General features: G+C 37.7%; 1 protein-coding gene across 6 annotated transcripts; it reads right to left on the bottom strand.

Moving 5' to 3' along the window:
• Positions 1-5047: 5047 nt before the first annotated feature.
• On the bottom strand, positions 5048-21713 carry METTL4 (methyltransferase 4, N6-adenosine). Of its 6 annotated transcripts, none has more exons than XM_064507263.1 (10): positions 21577-21713; positions 21105-21338; positions 19992-20459; positions 19117-19179; positions 16550-16916; positions 16338-16407; positions 13775-13949; positions 13447-13553; positions 12721-12809; positions 5048-6290 (listed from the first exon to the last, which is right to left on the bottom strand). In XM_064507263.1, the coding sequence occupies exons 2-10, from the start codon at positions 21315-21317 to the stop codon at positions 6145-6147; spliced, it is 1698 nt and encodes a 565-aa protein (XP_064363333.1). In that variant the 5' UTR covers positions 21318-21338; positions 21577-21713; the 3' UTR covers positions 5048-6144. The 6 variants fall into 6 exon arrangements, with proteins under 6 accessions (XP_064363333.1, XP_064363334.1, XP_064363335.1 ...); XM_064507264.1 differs by having other exon boundaries at positions 19992-20955; positions 21095-21276; positions 21577-21624; XM_064507265.1 differs by having other exon boundaries at positions 21095-21276; positions 21577-21624.
• Between the last annotated feature and the right edge of the window lie 4 nt (positions 21714-21717).

The raw sequence follows: 21717 nt of genomic DNA, 5'->3' as shown, positions 1-21717 counted from the left end.
GTGTTGAAAAGTGCTACCATCTCCTATCTAGGCTAAAAGATGAGCCTTTAGAGATTGTAGAGACACAAACTCCTTTACAAGCTAGACAATGACGAGGGCTTAGGAAGCCATCAGCAGTGCAGTGGCTCTGGGTGCAGACCAGAATATGAAATTGTACTGCTCTCTCTTCATTATTCCACTGCATTTAGGGCATCAGTTTCCACTTTGTCTGTTATCTCCCCTTTACATCCCTCCATCTTCTTCCACATTAACTTTCAAAGAAATGGTCTTTAGGGAGAGAGAAAGAGAATGGAAGAAAGAGCAGGTCTGAGACAGGCCAAAATTCTTGTGCATGAAAGGTGAGGAATATCCCACCAGTTCTGGATGCTTACTGGGCTGTCAGCTCCACACAGTTTAATCTGAGGCAAATAGAGGCAATATTACAGACAAAATGAGAATGTCTGCGCTTCCTCTCCCTCAGAGAATTTGTCTGGTTACTATAAAACAAAAATCGAACAAAGGTGCCCATTATTCCTGCTAGTGATGACCAATACTGTTGTTTTATTTTAATATATTTTATTTATTGGAGGGGAACAAAAGAAGACATATGACTGCACATTGAAAAACTGCAGGAAAAAACTTACTCAAATATTTGCCTTCATAGCATTTTTGTTAGTAGTACATTAAACATGAATACTATCTCCCTAGCTGATCTGAAATAAGCAGCCTACATTCAGAGGTAGGGTCAACATTTCACTTAGGGTCATCAAACCACTTTGTTATCAAACACATAGCACCAGAAAACTGATAAATAAAATTCCAATTGTGGGAAACATTCTTGTTACCTTTCTGTTGTTCTATTTGTCTTAATTGCTGCTGATTCTTTTCTGTCCTCTTTCCCACAGATTAGGTAACACAAGGATGAAGAGATATGATAGGTTTCTCTCACATGGCTTGCACATCTTTCTTTACCTGTGACAGCAGCCAATTTCACTATTCATGCGGTTTCAAATCCCCACACTCAGGAGAGTGGCCACACTGCATGTCCCATCCCTCAGGATGGCTACCACTGCACATCCAGTCATGCTTTCTTGTATTTACCACACAGCCTCTCTTTCTTCCCTCACCTGCAACCACTCATTTCCATTCCTATACTGCACTCTGTTGTGCAGAGGTCATTCTGCGGACAGGTGGCAAATCAATTTAGAAAAATGGTTTGGCTGAAAAATTACCTAGAGAAAAAGGTTTCTAAATAGCTGGATCAGGGTACAAAGGCAGCTTCATCTAACACTGCTGCTGAAAAAAACACATGTAGAGCTACAGCTTAAGAGCCTGAGCCCAGAGGAATTCACGCTGTAAGGCACTGAGCCTCTAAACACATGTATACATTTAACCACATTGCCATGAATTATCCTTTGTGCAGGACCAAATCTCTAACAATACTGGGTATTCTGAAGAGAAGCTTTTGAGAGTCAAGGACAAGCTATCCTTTGAACCTTGGAGATTCTGTCCTTCAATAAATAAACTTTAAAAAACTTTCCTAGTCCATATCCATGCAGAGAAATATATAAATAAAAAAGATGCATCGGGTTTTCCCAAACTGCACCATTTTACAGCCCAGCCTTCTGAATAGTTACATGAAATCTTGAGAAAATTCCAAGGAAATTATGAGACTTTAACAAAACAGTTAGTGATGTGCAAATGGCTGCTTGATTGAAGCCAAACAGCTGAGACACAGAAGATGGAAAAAGAGCAGGGAATAGAGGGTAACAGCAATAACTAGAACTTACAGAAAGTCAGGTTTTTTTGTCTGCAGCAAATAGCAAACTTCTAACTGAGGTAAGTAAATGTTCTGAAATGAGTAGTAGAAATTTCAAATTTTCTTATCACAGCCAAAACACAAAAAATGCCACATTTCTTAAGAAAACAAAATTGAGATTCAGTGCCAAGACCCCAGTATCAGCTGTGGATTCCAGGCCACCTTCTTACAGGATTGACGGGGAGCCCTGAAACCTAAAAGCCTCCTCTGAGGAGGGCCACCTGCAGCTTGGGAGCCAGAACACTTCCAAGATGGGAAGCCTGGAAACCCTGAGTATTTTGGCTTTCTGTCCCAATGGAGCAAGTCTGGAAGCTTGTAAGTCCTTATTCCCAGGACAGTCCATGTGGCAGTCTCAGCTCCAAAGCTGGAAGCCCAGCAAAGTGACCCTTATGATCAGCATCTCAGCCTAGTCAGAGCTGCCTTTATGGCATTTTTAGTGATGCTAAGGGGAATCAGAGCTGCCCTAGGCAGACCAAGGAAATCATTCATCTGCCCAACTATTTGTGTGCTTCCTGGGCTGTCACAATGTGGCCAGGGCAACGTGAACCCGCCTTGGCAGCTGCACTGCTGTTTACTTACCACAATTTCAATGTTAGGGCTTTGAAAAAATACTGAATGAAAAGATATCTATCAGGCAGTCCCCAGGCAAGCTTTTACACCATGTGTATTATCAGGGCAGCTCTTTGGTTGTTAGTCAAGGGCAGTACACACCTAATTAACACTATTCAGACAACATGTACCTTTGACAGCTGAGCCACAGGCATGATAGTACTTGTGTTCTTCTCAGGTGACCACCATTTAAGCTGGAGTACCCAAGCTGCCTTTTCTAGCAGCAAATAGCACTTTTGATTGAACTACAGGAACACAGCTCTCTGTGTAAGATTTCCATCATACTGTTCAGTCTCAAGGCACATTAGCATTTCCCTCATTATTTTCCAATTGTCTATATAGTTTGGAAAACAGTTTTCAAAGTCTACTCTTTACTGCTACTGACATCTGAGCTGAACGTTATAAAGAGATAAGACCAGCTCAAATAGTACTTCACTTTTTAATAACATTTATTCTTTCAAAAGAAACTTTCCTGTTTCTACAGGAGTTCACACCTAGCAATCACTATTCCAAAAAACATATCTTACTGCTATAACTCTTTTTTCTTTATAAAAGTTTAAAAGTACAAGTAAAGGTCATATGCTAATTTGACATTTCAAAATCATACTCAAACCTAAAGCTTCATAAAAATAAGTTTGATTATGACACTTGATATATTCTACATATAGAAGCAGCTTAAAATTACTTCTTATTGCTTTATGAAGGAAGTTTTTGTGGGGGGGCAGTAAGACATAATTTTAAATGGTCTTAAGCAGTGGAAAACATTTAGCGAAAGGACTTCTTTATCATTATTCTATTAAAATAATAAAGAATAAGCAGATGTACAAATAAAGTACTTTCTGAAAATTCTTGAGCAACCAGTTTTCATTACACCAAATTGCAACAATAAAAAGAAATCAGAACTGAAAAACAATTCTGCTTTGTCAATGTACTGTTAGTAAAATTCACACTTTGCCAAATTTTCCTTCATATCTGTGTGAATTTTCACACACCAACATAGAAAATCAGAAAAACTTTAAAAATGATGAAAAAAATCTATCATTTGTTAGGAGCACTAAGGATGTGCATAATGCCTCGGCTGCTGCTTACAACATTCACTTCAACCTCTCATCAACATCTTGCACTCCTCCATCCTCATCTTCCCCTTTGTTCTTTCATTTCATACCAAGTTTTTAACCTCTTCAGAGGAGGTTTCATTTTTTGTACAATATTTGACATGACAGAAAGTTCTTTCTGCCACAAAAGTAATACAAAGCAATTGGTATAGATAATGTTATTCTTTTATCAAAGAAAATTGATTGGATTTTAAATTGTCCTGTTATATTAGTTAACTTTACTCTTGACTGATTTTTCAATACAGTTCAGATTCTGCCTCAGAGGAATCACAGAAATGGCACCGAAAGGTCTGATGGCTGGCTGGGGACAACTGGGATTTTTTGAGTAGCTAGAAGAGTGGAAGAGGCTCTTTAAATTACAAATTGAACACAACAAGTCAATATTTGTGTTTAAAAGATGACCCTGAAATTATCAACTGTTAACACCAACATGAAATTTCTGAGTTAGCAACATACTGGGAAAGTATACAGAACCTCCTCCTGAGAAACCCCTACAGTTTGTTTGGCTGCAGATGCCGGAGAACTACACTTCGATCATATTCACAGGAATTTCTTTATCACCAGAGGGTTAGAAAAGTAGCAGAAAAAACATTTCCACAGGGCACAATACTCTAACTATTTAAGACCTGATTAGGTATTATTTAGACCTTAATCTTCAACTTTTGATCTCCAGTTTGAGAAGCTGGGAGCAGGACTGCATGGGCTAAGTACCTAGTAGCATAGATGGCCTTCATGTTTTAAAACAATCATACTCAGAGGTTGGATTCCCAGCTGATGGGATTAGCAGCTAAGCTTCTGAGCACCTCAGTTCAGAAGTGAAAGGGCTAGAAGTCTACAACTTGCAAAAAGCCTCCACAGAAAAGATAGGATAAATAGGTCATTCTTAAATGCCTTGAAGAGGGTCATTCCTTTAGAAGGGTTCTTCTGCTTAGCTCAAAGGAGGGGAAAGGTGGCTTGTTCTCTAAATTTGTTCATGCCATTTCTTCATTTGCAATTAAAACATAATGAAGAGACATTCGTAGGAGTGGCTGTGGAAAAGACAGCATCTTAATCTCTTGTGCTATTTTAAACAGTACAAAGGGAAAAACAAAACGTGCACAGCAGTCAAGATCTGACTCCACACCTGAGTCTAACAGACTTCACTTAGTACTGGATGAAACCTCCTTGGGAGGGGAGGTAAATTCTACATGGGAACTCAGAAGCTCTACACAGCAAATGTCTTTTTAAACTAAAAGCAAATAAAGAATCTTCTTACCCTTTATATTTGGATGTACATTTGCTTACGTATCATGTATTGTGTGACTGCACTCATATAATAGTTAAAGATGTAGGATAAAAATCATGCAGGAAGAAGTGTTTTGCATGGCAATAACTCTCACTGTGACAATATTTACTTTTTTAGATTAAATATATGTTTAACTAGTGGGGAAAAAAAAGTCTTCATTTTGCCAATTCTAGTGCTCCAATAAGCAAAATATGCAATTGAACAATAGTACAGAGACTGGGTCTGCAAATAAGACACTGACAAGTTTTTAATCTTAATTTTAATTACAAAATTATAAAAGATTATTTACTATCATCTAAAGTTTTAAATAAAACTTTAACAGCCCATTAGACTACCAAAAGTGAATTGAATGTAAAAAAAGGCATACAACGTATTTTGTTCCCCACTATAAACAACCACAGCTCAGGAGACTGCCATCAGGAAAATCAGCTTGTCCACCAGTTCTGTCTCTACTGCTGCAAATGAATACGAGGCAGAGCTTCACTAAGTCTCCCTTTTTATTTTTCAAAACAAATCTAAGGGCAGCAAAGAACACATGAAATGCACCATTCTTAAAAAGAAAAATTTGAAACAGAGCTCACTTGCATGACTTTGTAATGTTTTGAGAACATAAGGAAATAGAATTTATAAAATATTTAAATTCTGTTAAAATTTCAGTTAAATCTAATGGCTTAACATGCAGAATGTGTAAGATACAATTTATTCAAAGAATTAACACCACACAGAAATATGGAATTGCTGACTGTTTTAAAAGTGTAATTTTATATAAAATGTGCTCAGTCAACAATTTATGTGCCAATTAACGCACGCACTGCTCCTATTATTTCTTCTGAGGTAGACAAACAGATACAAACATGTAGGAGGATATGTTGTCTTCATAATTATTTCAGTTCAAAATCCATTGCTTTGCAAACACCAACCTTCTTTTGGGAAACATATCTAATTCAGAACTATTTACTTTTCCTCTCATTCTTTATAAATATTGCATTACCATCCAACCATACCATCCACTGTAGCATTCACAATGCTCAGATTTGTGACAGTTGCAATGAGAATACTCAAAGATAGCTTTTTTTTTCTTGAGGTCTGGAAAAAAAAATCAGGGATGGCCTTGCACTCTAACATCAGAATTTAACTATCTTACTAAAATCAGAATACAGGAACAGCTTGCACAAATGCAGATACTATAAACAGACATTCTGTCACTTCAAGAATTTTAACTGAAATGCACCTGGTATCATTTTTTTTACCTTCTGAGTGCACCATCAGTAATAAAAGCAAGCTCTAAGCCTGTTGGGAGGGAAGGGGAATTTCTGAGTTAAGCTAAAAGACCCAAATCAGCTTTCATCCTGCAGAACAGTGAAATAATCAATGTGCTGAAACTTCAGAACCTCATTTCCCCAGCTGGTCCAACCAGGCTGTAGGTTGCGAGCAAACAACTCCAGACATTCCACATCTGGTTTGATAAATTCTGCCAGAACCTCTGTGCAAGAGAAGAAAAAAAGATAACAATGAAAAAGGTACAAATAATAATAAAAATAATAATAAACAAATGAAAAATCAATCTCCCCTGTGCTGTTAGCAGATGAAAAAAACGGAATGTTTCATTAAAAAAAGGGAGAGACAGCAAATTAATTTCAAGGATTTCATCAACCAGCTTGACTATTTATAGTCAGAAAGTCATTTGAAATAAGTGCCCTTGAGATTCCGAACAATACTGTCAAGGCCTTCAATAGCCTTGATTTATCGGTTTTCATTTAGAGAAAGGGAATGAGGATTTATTTCAGCATCTACATAGACGACTTCTGAATTTTTCCACTACTACCAACCAAACATCTTCCAAAGACAGGACTCAGCTCCTACAATACAGGGACAACATTTCTAAAAAGTAAAAATAGATTAAAAATGAATAAATAGAAAATCCTTCTTTGATTAAAGTACTTACTGATGACAACTGTTAAAAGGTAAAATAAGAAATATCAGTTTAAATAAGGTTAGCTCTGAAAGGGCTATAAAAATGCAGGGACAACTTTTTCCTAATGCCAACTTGGCAACTGAAGAAATATCTACACAACTGTGTTCTTTCATTCAGTAACGTAAATCTCAATTTTTTCTACAATTGGGCATTTATATTGCTTAAATCCAAATAAATAGAAACCTATCGTTAACATCAATTGTGTCACTGATTATGACTGGTATTCTGGGAGTAAGAGAAAAAGATCTTGGTTATTGCATTTCACCTGAGAACTACTATTGCAAACACAGTTATTGTTAAATAGGTTACTTGTCATACAGATCTATTTAGCTTGTGGCTGGGTCAAAGAAATTCTTAACTAGGTTTCAGGAAATAGCTACAAAGATATTATATATAAAAAAACGCACCATTAAAGCAAAGGTTTAAGGAATATAGCAAGACAAAGGAGTCAGAAAATCTGAAAAACAGATCTACAATAAAGGTACATCTTAGGGGGGTTTTTCTGTGACTGACAACAGAACAAGAACCAAGAAACCAGTCTCTTTTCCAGAGGAAATCTTGTTCACTTTTGCTCAAATTTCTGAGAAGCTTCTGCAATCCTGTAGCTCAAAATACATAAATCCAGTATTATATCGCTCAACTTGATCTCTTCAGATTTGATCATTTCAGGAAGCAGAAATACACCTAATCAACATACATCACAGCATAAGACAGAATGCTTTTTTTGGGTGCAATCCAAGCTTTGACTTTCTGCATCAAGTTTGCCAGTCACAGAATCCCTGTGTTAGATCTCAGCTGCTCATGTCATGGATTGCTCCTGCTGCAGAAATACGAGCATCCACTTCACATTCTAGTGGGTGGCAGCCCACCCCAGATGCATTTCCTACCTACACTGTCGCTTCCTCAAAAGCTTCAATCCATTCAAAATTTACTCTCAAATATTTTGTAGCGGGTGTTTCCAGACTTTCTTATATTTTGATACAGCACATCAACCTATTTATGTGCTCCAATCTCTAACAAATGTCAAGAAAATGGCACAGATGGGTTATCATCAAGGCAGCTTTTAATCCAGAGAATACTGCAACCAGCAGGAATCTTATTCGAAAAAACTGTTCCTTTTAGAGGCAAGCTAAAATGTTTAAACAAATCTAACATTTGCAGAGAAGAGTCTGGGAGGTTTCGAGCAAAATGTACACTTTGATGGAAGACCTGCTACACCGAACATTGCTATTTGGTGTCACAAGAGTTCATCTAATTAGACACCACTTTTCCTGCTTTTGTACCATTTTGAAAACCCACTATATTCAAAAAAATAATGTAAAATTTATTGTTCTTTTTCCATGCTCTATTTAGTCAAGGATTTCTTGTGCACAACTTGCTGCCAACATTTTAGCAAAGGTCTTCCAGAAATCTATTCTCTTGATCATCTAAGAAAACCCATGTTGCAGAAGAATGTACTTTTTCACAAAACAGAAGGAAGATACTGCAGAATGCAAACCTCCACAGCTTTCAATAAGCTCGCTGTGAGCAGACCCTGACATCCTTAAGACATTCTTTTGATCTGAGTGGGCATAAGACCATGCAGAGCTTACTGCAGGAACCAGACATCCTATGCGACCTTCTTCCTTCTATATAAAAATAAAATAGAACCATCTTATGGGTTATATTTGCAACCAAAGGAGGAAACAATCATTTAAGCAAGAAAATTTCATTAAAAGCATATTAGAAATATCAACATTTGTTCTTAAAATGTATAGATTAAAAATATCATCACAACACTCAGTAAAAAATCAAAAGTAGTTACTACTAAGCACCAAAACCTTCCATGTCTGAGAGAAAACTCAAAAACAAACAACAAAACACCACTTAGTTGACTCAACAATAGGGATAAGTCATTCTCACAGATAATCTGGCAAAAGATTGCTTGGCCAGCAAACAAAAAGAGGTAGCCAAGAAATAGGCCATTTCAGCAGGAAACAAGAAGATTGTGCCAATCTTTCAATCAATTTCATCATAGAATTTAAAGAGGAAGTCCCAGGAATCTCCCTCTCTCCTACTCCCAGAGAGATAGTAATTCAGCACAAAGCTTTTTGAAGAAACAGAGCCAGATTACATATAATTCAAGATAACATTATAGTATGATTCTTCATTGCTTAGATATGGGTATTTACATAATCATATCAGGCAGTAACTTTCACTGCAATGGAAATTAGCATATCAAGAAGGCAATAATGTGGCAATATTTTGTTGGCATAAAATCTCATTACACTGGTTTCCTTGAACATCAACTTTTCCTATTTTAAGTTATAAATTATAGCCTCTTTGCTAGGGTTTTTATGGCTTTTATATCATCAGAAGGCTATCTTAATACACACATGGATCTGACTTGCAGCCCTTAAGCAAACCCTGCAGATTTTCCCCTGACAAGTCAGAGGACCTGCATGAGTAGGAAGATTAAATACTCATTTTTCTACAATAGGAATAGATTTTTTTTTTCTTTTTTTACAATTACTTTCATCCATTTACAGACAGAACTAACAATAAAGAGCTTAAACGGATTATTCATGATCACTTGCAGGTGTTATAAACCCTAAGAGATCAACTCAGATACTTAGGCATCTAATGCCCTAGGATACACAAAGCCAGCACACGGCTGGTAGATATGACACAGGTCTGCTGGGAAACCCACTTCTTTCTGGAGTGCAACCACAAGGTCAGGCAGGATCTACATCTACCTACTACATCTGCTTACTCTGGATCCCAAACACATATCTAAGATGCGTGCTGTTAAAATTGTTCTAAAAAGCAAAGGAAGGAACTATTTTTGAGACAAGCAACTGTTTCCCTTTATTTTTTGAACTTCTGTTACCTACACAGCAAGTTCTGAAGAGCAAAGTGGATATCTAAAGTGAAAATTACTTTGTTGTCTTTTTATTGTCTGATTTGTGAGCCACGCAAGGTACAACCCACACATGACAGAATGCATTTTGTAGTACACCTTCCAAAGAGTCTGCAAAGTAGAGGCCCTTATTACCCAGTTTGTCTAGTCCCTGATCAGAGTAACACCAGAAAAAGATGAGAAGCTCAGGCAAAAGAGCTGGTTTTACACCCCTGCACCTTTCCTGAGCTTCAAGTTAAACTACACGTCAATACTCCCATGGATAATTCTAATAGTAAGGGATTCATAAGGTTCATAAAAAAACAAAATACATTTCCTTTTTACTTCTAGGAAACCTTTATAACATGGTCTAATAAGGCACAGAGTTCTCATAGGGGGCTTACCACTGCACTCTTTTGCTGGAGATAGAGAAAGTGGCTAGAACATGGCCAAGAATTAAGCCCAAGGTTTTCAGACATACTTCTATATGGAAATATTACTTCTAGCAATAAATGCATATATTTAAATACTGGAGGAGAGATAGCTATAACGAGAGGAATCTATAAAACAGAAAAAAGGAAAAAAAGGCATTTGAAGTTCAATAATGCTTCACGTCTATATTACAGAATACTTTCTAGGTTTTCTAAGAGCAACACTGAATCGAATTAGGAAGAAAACCTGCTGTTATTTGAATCAAAACCATGAGTGATAAAATTTCATTTTAATGCATTTGCATAAAGCAGTTTAAGTACATTTACAATGACATATTAAAGCTCTAAGCATTAAACACAGCACATGCATCAAAAACCCCTACAGTCGCAATTTCATAGTTAAATGCACCACAGGAACCCAAACGTCCCCTTTTGATGGCTTGCTTTAATTTGCATCTTCCTCTTCCCCAAGAGAGATAAACTGTTATATTCAGTCATTAAGTGGCTACGTATGTACCAACATACAGCCTTCATAGTAGTAACAAGAAATAAAGTGCCAGACAGCATCAGTAAATACTAATATTTTTGGCTTTGTTACTACTTAAACAAAGCATAAAGAATGCGTGTGACTCATCAAGTGTCTTTCTCTCACATTGCCAAATCTCTGCTTCTGTTCAAATTTCTTCTGAACCACACTAGGATGTAGTTCAGCTGCTCTCTAGTGGCCGTTTGAGAATACTGATCATGAAAGTGATACCTTTTACAATACTGAAGTCAAAGTATCAGCAATTAGCTTTTGTTTTACGGTCTACGTTTTCATTCCATGACCCTATTCTGAATGAAGTTGCCAATAATGTAGATATATACTAATTTTTTTTTAAGTGCTATTGAGCAGTTTCAGTCATTTGCACAAATTTATTCTTCATTGGAAACATAAATACTGCACAATATCAAATCCTCGCATTTAAGTCAAGAAATACACAAATAAAAAGAAGCACAACATTTCTTTCAAAACCCATTCAGGAGTATAATTCATAAAGGATTCGTCAACATAGTTTCTAGATTCTGTACCACAGAAAGGAAGCATTCCAAGGACCATTCTGGCACTAGCTATCTCTGTAATGCACACAGACTGCTATGCTGCATCCTTGGATATCTCACAAGTTTCCTGTTTGTGTCCAACTGTATTTCTAAGTATTGGTTTTCTGAAGAGGCCCTATAGGTGGCTGCCTCACAAATCACTACCGTACCATAAGCTTAAATCAACACACACACTTCCTACACTCAACCTAATTCTTAAAGATGTAGCTACAGAACTGCAGGAAGATCCTCCTGGAACAGTTCATTTATTTTTTTTAGTTAACTAAAATATGTGCCTATTACTAGTCTTGGAACAGCTATATACGTGCAAGTTAATTTGATACAAATGCAAGCCCAAAATGCAAATTTTAAAGCCTCCCTGGAAGTATTAAAACAACTGTTAAGATTAGCATCCTAACAGAAGCCATTCTGTTCTTTGGAAACAGAATAAGGAAAGCCTGTCAGTGCAACAAAGGGAATATACCCAGGGCCAGCCACAGGCTATGATTCCCTTCTTCTCCAACAGCAGTGTGCGTTTCTTCTATCTGCTTTCTCTGACATAAATACATAGCACCACGTGCTTCTGGAATATCTGCACATCTGCTGAGACTTTTCCCCTTGGGGGAAAATTCCCCCCCAGGGGAGGATGAAAACCACTTTTGTGACAAGCATTAAATATGCTGCTTACTATGTCATTGCAAGGCACTCAAGGACTACAACAATGAAAGAAGTATGACTATCTATTGAGAAAAGTAGTCAAAGCAGGCTTTCTCCAGAACAATGCATATATAGGAATGCACGACACAAACTTCAAATCCTTCGGACTAAACTCTGGGAAAAGCTGAAATTACTCATACTCATTCTAACTAGTTGGTTGAAGTCACTGCATCGATTTCCATAAAATAAATATGGCTTCTGAGAAATAAATGAGGTAGGTCTTATTTCCTGCCAATTGTTAACAGTTTTAAAATAATTAAGTATTAATTTTTTAGATTTAAAGGCACATCTTTACTGCAAGTGTATAAGCAGCTCATGCAGAAATAAAGAAACTTCTTTCAGGATGACATCCAAAAAAAAAAAAAAAAAAAAAAAAAAAAAAAAAAAAGAGAGACAGAAAGAAAAAGCTTGGTGCTTTTGTGAATTACACAAAGAAATATTTTATTTTATATATTCCCAAAGACATTTTTCCCCATGAAAGAATTTCAGGTCATTTGTGATACCTTCATATATACGGTATTTATAATCTGTTCCTGCAGGATTTCAAAGATGAAATTAAAAAAAAAGCAACTTCTTTTTTACATTTCTATTCAACACATTCACACAGTGCAGTTCTACTCCTCATACTCATTTTTGGGGACGAAGATTTAGGTGCCTGACAGCATTTTTAGAAATGCTGAGGATCAACAAGTCCTACTGAGCAAAACTACTTGACATGTGGAAAACTAAGAAACTTTTCATGTACAAAGATAACTTTCTAGATACCTCATTTCAGACATCCAAGTCTAATGTCCTACAGAAACACTATACATTAATGCTAGCAAAAACATACCAGTTAGAGGGGGTTTATGTGAATGCAGACTGCAGGGTACGCTGACAATTAACTTATGGTCTGGAATTGGAAGTACATCATCCGATTTCCTGTTGTATAAAGCAGAACAAGATAAGCATGAGAATGAACACCACAAAAGTGATGCAGTCTGAGGCTTTCATGGAGCTATTTCAGATAGGACATAACATATAGAATGCTCATTCACAGTCAAACTTCAGATACGTCTGAGGGAAGTTAAATGTTGCTCAGCTGTAATATTGAAGGTATTTGTTTGACTAAAAGGACAGTTTATGAAATCACTAAGGCTTTAACGGAAACGCGGTTAATAATAACCATACGCAGAGATGAAGAACAACTGAGATACGCCTATCAGATTTCACCTGCAGAAAAACACCAACAGCCCCAAAATAGCTTCAGCTTGTGTCAAGGACTCATGGTCCCACAGAACCTGCGAACAAAGGAAGCTCTTTCCACATGCCTTTTATCTGAGCCAGTCCCCCAACACAGTCAGATGTAAGGACAAACAGCAAGAGCTGTTTCCATCCTTTAATCTCACTAGAGAATTCCCTCATCCCAAAGCTAGTAATGCTATTTTTAGGTTCAAAATCAACCAGAAGATGACATGAAGATCCTGGGACACTATATTGTATTATACACCAGTGACACATACAAAGAGAATCCTAGCAGCCTCAAAAAAAATACATTTACCATAATAGTCTGTCATACCTTAAGGTTTCCTCTACGCTTCCTTGAACTCTCCCCAATACAAGAACTTCATAGGGCTTTTTGTGGGAAGAATCCAAAGGCAGTACGAATTCTCCAGATCTGGTAATCTAACACAAAGGAGTTAAAAATACACAGTGGAAGACTGTCATGTCCCATTTTTCCAATGAGATATTTTCTTTCATAAAAAGGAAGAAACTGAAGATACCATACATTTCAAATACAAAAAAAAATGGTAATAAATACACAAATGATAAGAATATGAAGAAAAGTGTCACAGCACAAGCCCTCTCAGTCCCCAAGAAAGCAACAAAACAAACTGAGAACTTACTTTTACCCAGTGCCACTCGGCAAGTGTTTTCACAGACCAATGAGGATAAAGTTCATCCTTAACAAAACGTAAGTGCTTCTGTCTATTAGTCACCCACGTGATTACAAGACAATTTGGAGCAGCTAGTGCTGATACAGGAATCTGCTTCATTTGCCAGGAATACAAGTGGCCATATCTATGTGCCAATACAGTGAGAAAGCAAGTTATCATACACCAAATAATATAAAAATTGCAAAAAACAATTAAAAGGGATAAAGAAATTACATGGCTGAGACACTTCAAGAGATACCTCCTGACAGCACAAAGACACTGCAATGACGGGTCAAGAGTGCCACCTAGTGGCCAAATCTGCTACATACCGACATAAAATCATGAATGCACGTACTTAATGTTACTGAGCGAATCTCTATCTACATATTTCTCTTCTATTTCTCCATATAAAATGTTATGAGAATTCTGATTTTGAAGAAGCCTAAAAGACCACGTTTAATTTAAGAGCTATCATCTGTAATTCAAAACTCTCATCTTTATGACAGAACAAAGCGATTTAATGAAAAGTAGTTCTTTTTACTTTAGTCTATGTAACATCATTCACTTTTCATAATACACAATCTCTCCTCTGAATGAAAATGAAAACAGAGCCACTTACAAGTGCAACGTTAATTTTACTGTCAAGCTAAAAGGTCATAAAAGAGTAATCATTTCTCAAACTATATGCAAAAGTCACTCGTGATTTGAAGTTACCATTCATTGTGAAAGTTCTCTGGCTTATTCAGAACAGTTCTGCATACTTTTGAGCTAACTCTGCTCTACGGTGGTGAATCCAGTATGCTTTCCGGATTCTGTCCTGCTCTACCATTTTCCTGTGCTGCTGTTCTACATTATTAGTGAGCTAGCAATGTGTGGAACCTACACATGGCAGTGTCAGAAGACGTTGACACATGGCCTGCTGGAATCCACAACCCATCATCTGGGTACCAACGATCCCTGTACAATGCAATAGTGAGAACAGCAACAAGCAGGTAATAAGGAGTGCAGATGAAATCCAGAAATACTTCCTGGACTAGATCCCACAGAGAACACAAGCATTCCACATCTGGATTATGAATCGTAAAAAAAAAAAAAAAAAAAAAAAAAAAAAAAAATCCATGAACAAGGTAACTGATTGTCTAGCACTACACAGACTCGCTGCTAGACATGTGCTGCAACAGATATTTGGGCATCTATGGAACCATATCTGCAAAACCACAGGTTTAAGAGGGATATTCTCCTTGTTTTTGAAGACTAAAAAGCAGAGCATGTACAATTAAAAACCAAACATTTATTTTCCTACATTGCACAACCTTAATTCTGACATAAGTGAAATTAAGACTTCTTACTGACAGACACATTTCTCTCAGAGTTTGCAGTGTTTTTAATATCTGAGAAACGGTGAGCCAACAGTCAACACAGATGATCTCCATGACTGAATGAGCAGTTGTCTGCAGTTCTGTGCTGAAAGCACAAATGGATTTTTGTTTTAGCAAAGGAATCCGTGATCTAGTTTGGATATGGTGATGCCTGAATAGCAAAACATGACAGTGGTAAAGACGGCTCTGCCACCTTCAGGCTTTGTTTTGTAAGGGAAGGAGGGCCTGGTTGCCTAATTTATGCCTGTGAATAACTAAAATTTTCCTTTGAGTTACTTGTATAGGTAAGAATTACACTTCAATGAGTTTAAGCCTGAGTTCCTAGAGGCTTTTGTAGGGCTTTCAAAGTAAGACCAGCTAATCAATCTCTGTTTCTTCAAATTATGTTTCCATAATAAGTTTCAATAGCTACAGAAAAAGTAGACATCAATATTTATTCCAGAAATTTATATGGCCACATTTTCTGTCTGCCCTTCTTTCACATGGATATAATTCTGTGGTAGTCAAGAGAGCCCTACTAGCATAAACTTAATGTTACTCAGTGGAAAAGGCCCAGAAAATTCTAAGTTAATGAATTCATAAACTACAGTACTTGAGACCAGTTCCTATTACACTTGAGGATTTTACTGCTGCATTATCAATTTTCCTCTTCTTCCTGCCAGACTGAAACTCAAATAAAAAAAAAAAAAACCACACACACATACACAAACCAAAAAACCTAAAACTTCTAAATCAGACCTCAGGCCTGGAAACACTTAAACATATAGCTAGCGTTATGGCCACTAAAGTAACTCTACTAATTTCAAATGAGTACCTGCAGGATCAGGCCTCACAAAACAAATGATTCCAGGCTTTTCTTTTAAGTATCTCTAACACTCTCTTACCAGTTAGGTAATTTAAGATCCAGTCTTGCAAATATGAGGTATACAAAGGATCCAAGCCATTTCAGTGAAATCCCTGTGACATTCTACAGACTTGAAGGTAGGCATGTGCCAAAATATTTGCTAGTTTAAGCTACAGTCTTGCACATACACTGGTCTTGGATTGCATCAGTATATTCAAAAGTTAACTATACCCATGTAAGCAAAGAAGATAAAGTTTGTTTGGTTTCTGTTTTAAAAGGCATAATTACACAAATTCACAGTAAAATTTACCGGTTACTCCTTTTAACAGATTTGTTTTCCCATGGTGGATCCATCACAATTACATCATATTTTTTCTTGTCTGGAAAGGGAAATTATAAAAAAAAGCCAGTAAATTAGTTTTAAAATCAAATAAGCATTAAATCTACTAGTTAAAACCGATAAAGGTTTAGCTACCCAACTACAGAGAACACTTAAAAAGCAAAGCATACAAGTACACTTACAATTCAGCAGTGGCTGTAAACATGAAATATCAGATAAAAGGAAACTACTTTTTGGTGGCACCAAATATTTCTGCCCCATTAACACAATCATCTTTGCACGGTTTGAGTTGTTTTCTGTAACACACGAAAGCAGGTCCTGCTCTGGAATGAAGGTTTCGTCATCTATTGCTTGTACAGGTTGATGGTCACTGTCGTTTATAGCTGGAAACTGCTTTGCCATTTCACATAATTCAGCCAACCCACAGCCAATGTGTCTTGGAACAACATTCTTGCTGCAACTGAGTTTTGTAGTGGAGCAGTGAAGAAAACCACTTCTGAGTCCTTCTTGGACTAAATGCAAAGTGCCTTCCCAAATGAGCTCCCTGATCTGTATGATCATAAAGATAAAAAGGAAAAGGACATGGTCTTTCAAACATCTACATTGGGGAATGAGACATAAATCAAAGCACATTTTGAATCTGCAGACTGGGAGAAAGATCCTTACTAAATATTAAGATCATTTGATTCATGCTTCAAAACCTACAAGGGCACACTAATGTGATTCCACACTTGGGCGGGGGGGCACAAAATGGCAATATTGTTACAAGTCTGGAGACAGAAAAAGAGACTGCTGTAAAATGCTTCCTAGCCTGAGGTAGAATAAAATTCTAAATAAATCTAATTTTCAAAGCAAACTCAACATTAAGTTGAAATATAAGTTAAAATCCTAATCTAATTTCAAGTTACTTTGGCCACAAACTTATTTTGATTGGGATGTATCCCTAGATCTAAAAAATGGTCCTTTTCCAAGTTTTAATTCACTTGCAAAATAATACTGTTTATATATTTTAAAAGTAATAAGAAAATATAATCAGTAAATCCAATTAAATCATTAGAATTTGTTTTAGCAGCTTTTCCAAGTGCAGGTTGTTTCTAAAGCTCGTGATCATGGAATCCTCAATTTTACAAAATGTTTTTACGAAATACTCTTTACTGCAAATTCCAAGTTAACCAAAAAGAAAAAAGTATTTTTTTTTAACCATTTCTTTACTTAGAGCCACTCTCTAGATATCCAAGAGGATAGAGTCATCATTTTGAGTGCCTAGGTTTGTGGTAGTAGAACTTAACATTAGTTCAACAGAACTAATAAGCACATCTTTAGAAATTCTAGAAAATGCACAGCTGAATTAAGGCAAATGGCTTTTGTTCTTACACCTGTGTGTTAACTGGCAGCCTGAAATAAAACCCTTGACTATCAAGCAGTTTTGACATTCTACATTCAGTTTTAACAAATAGCAGCTGAAGGAGCTCACTATATTTTGCACTATCACCCCATGTTAAATCTGACTGAAATTCATAAACAGATTCAATGCTACTTTCACTGATGGAAACAAATTTCAGTTCCGTGGAAAGTTGTTCCAGATATATGAATAAGTGTCAAAAAAAATCTAAATTGGCTTTTGGAGCTACAAGCTTTAACATAATAAATACATTAGAAAAAATATATTCTAATCTGTGAACAGTATCAGAGGCTAAACAGGATCATAGATTTTTCAAAAATGTGTTTTTTCTGCAGATTTACCAAAAAAACCTTCAAAGTTTCAAAGGCCCCTAGAACATCTAACTCTTCATTCTTTCTCTTATTCCTATTGTTGCCTACCTTTATTTTAGCTTAATGATTTTCACACTCTTAACCTAATGCTTAAGAATGAACTACAAAGTTCTCTCATTCTTCACATGCATAGCCTATATGTAACAATAGTTATAAGACACTACACTGTAATGCAGCAAACAACATGTTTACTATGAGGTTGCTGTTATGCAGCAGAAAGCAAAAATGAGTTATTTACATAACAGTCCAAGAGAAACAGAATTAAACAAAAAGCCAAGTGTGACTACCGCCTTTATCAGACACACACAAAAAAAAAAATGAAGTGTAGGTCCTAGTTTAGGTTCACATCACTATTCAGGAAAGCAGTATGTATATATCAAACATTATCTACAGATTACATTTCCAGGATTTATCATTATGCTTCACTAGTAGTAATTTCACCAGTACACCACAGACATCAGCCCAGATACAGACCCAAATTCTAATTAATTTGTGATGCTTTGGTATGACTATCACAATGTAAAATATTAGGTGGAAAAATTCTTTCTCACTAGTGGAAGTGAGACATCTTGGGGAACAGCAGTATGGAATAACCCCAGCACAGCATCCTGATAAGCTAAAGATGAGTGTATCTTCAGACCAGTTCACACTGTTTATTTCAAAGCAAAACTCATCAATTCACAATGTTCAGTTAGGCATAACAGTTAAAGATACTCCATGAATGTGCTTTCCAGTTCTTTGAAACTTCTCAACATCTAATTTGTCAGAAATTTCTGACATCTAATTTGTTTTGTATATTAACTACACACAAAATATTCCAGTATGCACTTGTTCATTTTGGGACTGGAGAGATGACCTTCCCATTAATGGAACAAGCTACAGGAAAAGGACTCATCTGCAACCACGTCTTGCATTCCATATACTGCCCAAAGATAGGTATCACGTACCTTCAAAATATACTTGTGTTCAGACTCACCTTCGTATGGTATTCTAACGCATCCAGTTCGCCTTGGTTTAACACACATTTCCTTTTGCGTTTCTGCAGAATGAGCAAACAGTGAAAAGAAATAATCCATGCTACTCAAAAATAAATACAAAAATACAAAAAATAATCAAACATACCTGAATAACATATCAACTCTTAAAATTGGAAAAAAGTCCATATCTTTCTCTATCACAAGTATAAATCCATTCAGAAAAAACATGATTTTAAAACATCTAGGCTGCTGTAGGAGTTCTCAAGGCACAAGATCTTAACAAAGCTATGTTACATTGCCCACAGATATTGGAATCTAATGGTATCTAGTACACGCCACAGCTCACGTTCGTGCCCGCTTTGAGCTCACACTACGAGGTATCTGTTTAGTTGCAAGGTGCAGTTTATCAGTAACAAGAGAACATTAACTAGGTCTTCATAATTACGTTTGTTGATTTAGATCTGTGACCCTTAATTTTTTTTGGTCCATAAGGAATGATATTGAACAATCAATATACTGCAGGTAAACTCACACTATCTTTCACTCCTTGTTAATATGGACTATGATGACAGCTAGCACAATTTTAGTTGTTCAAGCTCCCGTGACCACAAGCGACATCAGAAGAGTCTGTGAGCAACCTACTGCTTGTGAGTCACAGGATGCACAACACTGACATAAGGGAGACAAGGACATCCTTATGAGTGCTTATAGTTCATATGGATCCTTAAATCTATTGTGCAAAAGTTCCTGTTTCTCCTGCAAAGTTTATGCTCTCCTACATAACTTTAGGAAATAAAAATTTGCAAGATGATGTTAACAGTAAGTTATTTAGCAGGGAATAGCATCACAGCCCATAGTGTTACAGAGAACATACCTTCCTCGCACTGGCAACAAGATCTCCAACATCACCCTTGGTTCCTTCTCGGTGTTCCACCCTGCTGCTGCTGGCCTCTGTTTCTGTGAGGCTCACCTCAGAGCCTCCCTGCCAGAGCTGCTCCTGAGGAGCAGCGACTATATGGGGCTTTAAAATATCAAAGAACTCTTCCCGAAACACATATCTTGTTTTTCTTGTTTTACCTTCTGTTTCTACAGCATCACCAGGAGGAGCACAATGATCTCCAGCAGAAGGGACACAAGTATTGGGAGAAACACAACGAGGGTGTGCAGAGGAGTCATATATCTCATAGCCACACTGGTTGATGAAAGAGAGATGATCCAGGAGCCACCCTGCTGTCAGGCGATGTATCACAGACATCATAAGTACCCCTTTTCCGCGGTGAAAAAAGTCATCTCCCAGAAACTGGAACAGGTATTCACACTCACCTTCGGGAGCAAATTCTTCCTGTGGTAATTTTTTTGAGAGCTTACGTTTCAGAATTATTACTGTTTAATACTATAGCATCCATCTTGTGAAAGATGCATACGCATGCATGACACATGAACAGTTCTGTAGAAACTTTTAACTTCAGCTGGTTTCCCCATTATGCTCTGTTTGATCCATATTCCATCTTCTGATTGTAGATAAGTTTTATGTAATTTTTCATAATTTTATCTAATATAAAATCACTCTAAGATCACTCTTTTAGCAGGTTAGAAAACTGTATTATGACATAGCAATTATTATAGTCTTAGCATTTGTATCACAAGATTCAGGAGCAAAAATACAAGCAGTCTACATGCTCCTGAAGAAAGCCATCACATTTCTATGTATTTCTGGAAACTTTCTCAGTTTCACAGAGAGAAAACAAGCTGGTCGAGCCAGTCTTTTATGAAGTAGATTGAGATGTAAAAGCCTTACAGCTGTTGATACGATTGACTTTCCTTAAGCAGTTCTATTACTGTAAGAGAAAAATATGGGTTTTTTTATTCTTGTCTCTTATAAAAAGCTTCTTTTACTGGTCTACCTGTTGTCACATCAAAAACATGGCTTTTTTGCTAAACCCCAACTCAAAAGAGCAGCAACAGCGACTGACTCACTCTGCATTACCAAGCGCGCAGCCGGGGCCACTTGCTCTCCCAAGGCATCAGGTGTCTCCAGTATTTCGGTGCGGAGATGGCCCGGGGGCTGCCCAGCAGCGGCTCGTTTTGCCCAGGAGCACCTGGTGTCGGCAGGAGAAACGGCCTCGGGAAGCGCCGCGGCAGGATTTCTCACGGCAGCCCTGTCGGCATCGGCCGCGGGGGAAGAGCCGCCTCCGCCCATACGGAGTTCAGCACGGAGCGGCTGAGCAGGGCCACGATAACGATAACGCCATCACCGCCGCCATGAGCACCACCACCACCACTGCCGCCGCCGCCGCCATCCCCTCCTCCGCGCCCGTCCCCACCGCCCGTGTGGCCCCTCGCGCAGCCGGGCTAGCCCCTAGCACGGCGCCCGCGGAAAGACGCTCTCCCGCGCCCCGCCCGGGCTGCCCGCGCCTCCCTCGCGCCAAGCGGGAAGAGCCCGGGAACGCCTCGCTCACCTACGCGGCGAGCGCCCAGAATGAGCGCCGCCATCTTGCCGTACGGCCGCAACCTCGCCTGCTAATAACTTCCTGGGGAGTCGGGCAGCCGCGCGGGGACTGCATGAGTCCAGCGCGGCTCCAGAACCTGTTGTGCCCTCC

The sequence above is a fragment of the Dromaius novaehollandiae genome, chromosome 2, assembly GCF_036370855.1.
Source record: "Dromaius novaehollandiae isolate bDroNov1 chromosome 2, bDroNov1.hap1, whole genome shotgun sequence".
Lineage (NCBI taxonomy): Eukaryota > Metazoa > Chordata > Aves > Casuariiformes > Dromaiidae > Dromaius > Dromaius novaehollandiae.
The sequence above is the reverse complement of the archived record's forward strand: the minus strand, read 5'-3'. Positions and strand labels throughout refer to the sequence as shown.